The 4,629-nt window shown below is 43.3% G+C and overlaps 1 protein-coding gene across 1 annotated transcript in view; it reads right to left on the bottom strand.

The window, feature by feature from the left end:
* Positions 1–4,629, bottom strand: part of JMY (junction mediating and regulatory protein, p53 cofactor) — a 117,694-nt gene that overhangs the window by 111,796 nt on the left and 1,269 nt on the right. The window contains exon 2 of the mRNA XM_006021437.2: positions 4,235–4,627. Coding sequence (XP_006021499.1) covers positions 4,235–4,627 — 393 coding nt within the window. The remainder of the gene's footprint in view (positions 1–4,234; positions 4,628–4,629) is intronic.

The following is a 4,629-nucleotide window of genomic DNA, read 5'->3' as shown; positions in this document are numbered from 1 at the left end:
TATATATAAATATATATTAACCAGCCCCAATAGACTACAACAAGACAACTGAGAAAGCTACACCATGCATGATGAAATTAACAAATCTCCAAGTAGTTTTACAAACTTACCCTCTGACAGTTGTGCTGTGGCTAAGGTACTGAATGGCAATGTCATGCTGCTGTAGTTTAAAAGAAAAACCAACAGCAGAAACAGGTACAAGAGATCTTCCCTGCGGAATGTCATCAAAGAGAAGCTGCAGAAGGCACTGAACAAAGCACCCCCACACCAAGATTCTTAACCTCATAACCGGGTATGTCAGAGAGGGTAAAGCGGGGCCCAGCCTCAAACAGAAGAGGTTTGCTAGCATAGCCCCTTTCGTGTAGGCAATATTTGTAAGAGCAAAACTATGTCTTCACTCCGCTCCCAGTATAACTGGGTCAATACCAAGGCTTTAGCCACTATCAAAATGTCAAAAAAGTAATCACCACTCATAAATCAATGTTACTATGCTGACAGAAGCTGCTAGTGTAGACTAGATCTAGGAAAAGCCCTCCCTTCCTTCAGGTACCTGGGAAGGAGGGAAGGGGAAAAAAGTATCAGATATCTTGTTCCTTGTGCAGAGCTTCAGTTCTTCAGACTTATAAATCAGGAATCAGAGAACGAAGCCCCAGTCAACGCATTCAGGTAGAAATCCCAGCATCCATCACTGTGTCTGTAGTTGGCTCTTCACACCTTTAACCACATTCTCCTCACCGCAAAGTTAGCCTTCCATTCAACTGTTAGAGAGTTTTTCAAGCCTTGGCTCAGACTACTGTGATCAGGATGAATAAAGTATCTACATAAGTCCTTACTGATATGGCTTAATCTAAAGTAAAATCACTTGCTTTTATATATTTATTTTTGTTCTGATGAGAGACGATGGAAATTATCTGATTTAGAATGCATATACTGCAGAACATGGTACATATTTGTAAGGACTCACATGCGTGGTGCTTCAACCACATGTATTCCCTTCGGTAGGATTATTCAGTGCTCAGGAGACAGAGAATTCATCATGCATTAAGACTGGTTCATCAACTGGTTTCCACATGGGTACAAAGATCTATACCACTGGATAGTAATATAGACCTAGGGTCCCAGTTGAGTGACCACTTTTGATTTAACTGGGAGAGAAAAAGCCTGTATTTTAATAGCATGAGTACTCTAGAGAGAAGGATGAAGAGTCATACTGAAGTCTTTAAAAGTCTATTTAAGTACTTGGCATGGCTTTCATCTTAAGAGTATGCGCCTCCAAAATGAGGTTGTAATGCCTTCCATCTGCCTTGTTACATGTGATATTCATCATGTTTTACACCTAAGTGTTTGCCTAACACAGAAGTGCTATTCTCACTCATTTCTAGACTTAGCAATTACATTTAAAAATGCATGATGTGCTAAGTTATAAACATAAAATGAATTCCACATTATAAGCTTCCTCTATAGCTATTTTCTTCTTCCTCGGTTCAGAAGTTTGTCACGTACTAATGCCCCTGCAAATCAAGAAAAATGCTTTTTGTTTATTAAAGGTTTACTATTCAGATACAAAAATGCCTGGTACAAACAGCAACAATTATTAATTACTGTAAATATAAACTGGATTGTGCATCATTATGAAAAGCAACAGATGGCAGAGTACAGGATACTAAAACAATGAATGCAAAGGGTTTTTCCTGCTCCTTCTGCTTCCCTTTACCCCACCCCAAACTAACAAAGAAATTACTCGGGAACACCGCTGTTTTAGAAAGTGCTTTTTAAGTCACACAGTAAATTTCTGTCTTAGATTTACTAAGAAATAAGATTTAAAAAAAAATGTTTAGTGTGTTAAGTATAGTTGAAAAGTTTGATCTTCACACATTTTCTGCATTATTTTATAATAATGAAAACCATCTCCATTTACCAGGTTTCAGAGTACTCTTCCCTACAAGCCCTGAAGCATTCTCTGTCAAACTTCTAACAAAAGGTACAGCCTTACAAAAACTGTCACAATCCAGTATTAACATCCAATGACAAGTAGATTAAGTATAGATGGCAAAAGCAGATTGAAAGGAGAGATGAAATGTGAGCTCAGTAGTTTTACATTTCAGAGGGGAGAGCCAAGCCCCCTCCCTAAAGTATATAAAACCTTTAACTTGAGAATTAGTCCAAGAATTAATATACTATTAAATAGCCATAATTTGTTCCTCTGTTTTCTTAGAATTACCAAGCCAAACAACATGAACTATTTATTTAAAAGGAAGCCATTACACCAACCAAGTAAACTGCTTCAACAGGTAGAAAGCAGAAACCTGAGAGCCAAAAGGGAAGCAGGTCACCCAACTGGTCTCTTTTCTTAAACATGAAGTCCTTTTTAATTAAAGATGGACTGATATACACAATAGGCACTGACAGAACTACAGCTGTGCTGACTGTAGATTCACCAATAGTTTGGTTACCATGGGGACAAAAGGTTGTGTTGTAGTCAAAATCACATGCCCTGCCATTTTGATTGCATCCAGCTATTCCCACTCATCAAGAAGCAAGATACTATATCTGTATGCATACTTCAAAACTGTCTCTGTCTTCATTTGCTTCCTCTTAAGCGCCTTTCCTGCTCACAATTTAGTACAGTTTAAGCGTACATAGAGGATTCAGACAACACTAGGTCGGACAGCAGTGTTTTCAAACTGCATGCAATTTGAGCCTGACAAGGAGCTGTCAGTGACCATGGGTCAGACAGAAGCTACCTCTGTGCTGCACAGTTCCTTACAAAGGGAATGTAGAGCTAGTGACTAATAAAAAAAAAAAAAAAAAAAAAAAAAAAATCTAGATTCCTCGAGAAAGGAAAGCAAGAACAGACTTGAAGCTAACTCCGGAATGGCATATCCTCCAAAAAGCCACTAATTAACACTATGGATGACTTCAGTCCATTAAGAACACCATTAAAAAATAAATAAAAAAATCACAACAATAAATTCTGAGGTTGCACTGCTAACGCCACTGACAGTGCTCCATTGTGATGCCATTATCATGACTCACCAAATAAAAACATATTGCATCAATTCTGTGGTCCTCTATTACTTCATTCACTGTTACTTCATTACCTGGATCCTGGTGATTTATGGACCCACAGATAAGTTTAGCAACTATAAATTCTACCACAGTAAATAAAACATTAACTACAACACATCCTTGAGCATGTACACCATAAAAATTCAGATCTGGCGCAAGGCTGTTGCAGGATCCAGCCAAACGTTACCAGCTGAATAAGAGAGTGCCTGCTCTCCTACTGCACCAAAAAAATTCCAGACCTTAATGTGCAGTCGCACCAAAAACCCAAAGCCAAATGGATCCTGGCAGCTTCTGGCCCCAAACTGTACAAGTGTAAGCATGCCATTAAAGAAAATTCAGGTCATGTCACAGACTGTCAGAACATCAAAATATTAGTTACTACTTCAAGAGCCAGATGTCTTGCCATATTTTAATTCCCAACTATGAGAATTATATGAGCTGAAGAGGGGGACAATGACTCCAATCTCAGTGCAAACTCCAGACAGCATGGCAAAGACAAGCATCCAGCACCCAGAGCCTGGTGGATCCTACAACTGTACTGTAAAAATAAACAACATATGCTGCCATTACAACTTAACAGAAAAATAGACTCCAACACATCCCAGTGCCAGAGCAACCCGAAATAAAAATCTGGCACTTGGATCTCGACAGCTCCAGCAGATTTTTGCCTGGAAACTGCCGAAGCCTCCTGCAACAACAGAACCGAAAAGTAGTTGATCCAAACCTAATTCACTAGGAAAGCTTTAGTCTCATGCACATCAGGGCACACACGAGACCTTAAAAAAACCAAAAAACACGCACATGCCAAGCCCATTCCCCCCGCCCCCCCCTTTCCATCTCTAAATGTTTCACCTTGTAACAGGACAAAAGAAGGGTCTGGTCCTATCCCACCTCTGAGGCATCAGACCTCAGCGCACACATGTCAAAGAGCCGTCCTACTCTGTCCTGCCCCAGTCTTTAAAAAAGGACAGACAGATGCACGCATGGCTTCGCCGCCTTCTCTGCTTGTGCGGACGGGGCCGCGAGGCCCTTGAGAAGGCGAGTGACAGGAGGAGCCGTGAGGCTGGACCATGAAGGTGCAGAGGCCCGAGGGCCACCTGGGGGGCCAGGGACTGGCCAAGGCCGAGGGGAGGAAGGGGCTGGACAGAGCAGGGCAGGGCCTCACCTCCTGGATGTGCTTGCGGGCCCGCTGCAGCACCTCCTCGTAGCCCTTCTGCCGCAGCTCGCTCAGGCTCTCGTAGTACTCCTCGGGGTCGTCGGCCTCGGTGAAGAGCACCTGGGAGAGGATCTTCCAGCCGCACGTGTCCAGGCCATGGCCCAGGTATATCTGCAGCTGGCAGCACAGCACGTCCATCTCGGGCTCGCACAGAGCGGGCGGCCCGAACAGCACGGACCACATGCCTGCCGGCTCCTCGGGGAAGGCGGGCAGGCAGGGCTCCAGGTCCGAGCTCACCGAGCACAGCTGCTGGTGCACGGCCCGCAGGTCCTGGAAGGAGAAGAGCCCGGCCCAGCTGCACTCCTCCCCGCCAGCGGCCTCCTCCCTGCTCGCCTCCAGCCCCT

The sequence above is a fragment of the Alligator sinensis genome, unplaced genomic scaffold (genome assembly GCF_000455745.1).
Source record: "Alligator sinensis unplaced genomic scaffold, ASM45574v1 scaffold159_2, whole genome shotgun sequence".
In the NCBI taxonomy this organism is placed as follows: domain Eukaryota; kingdom Metazoa; phylum Chordata; order Crocodylia; family Alligatoridae; genus Alligator; species Alligator sinensis.
The sequence above is the reverse complement of the archived record's forward strand: the minus strand, read 5'-3'. Positions and strand labels throughout refer to the sequence as shown.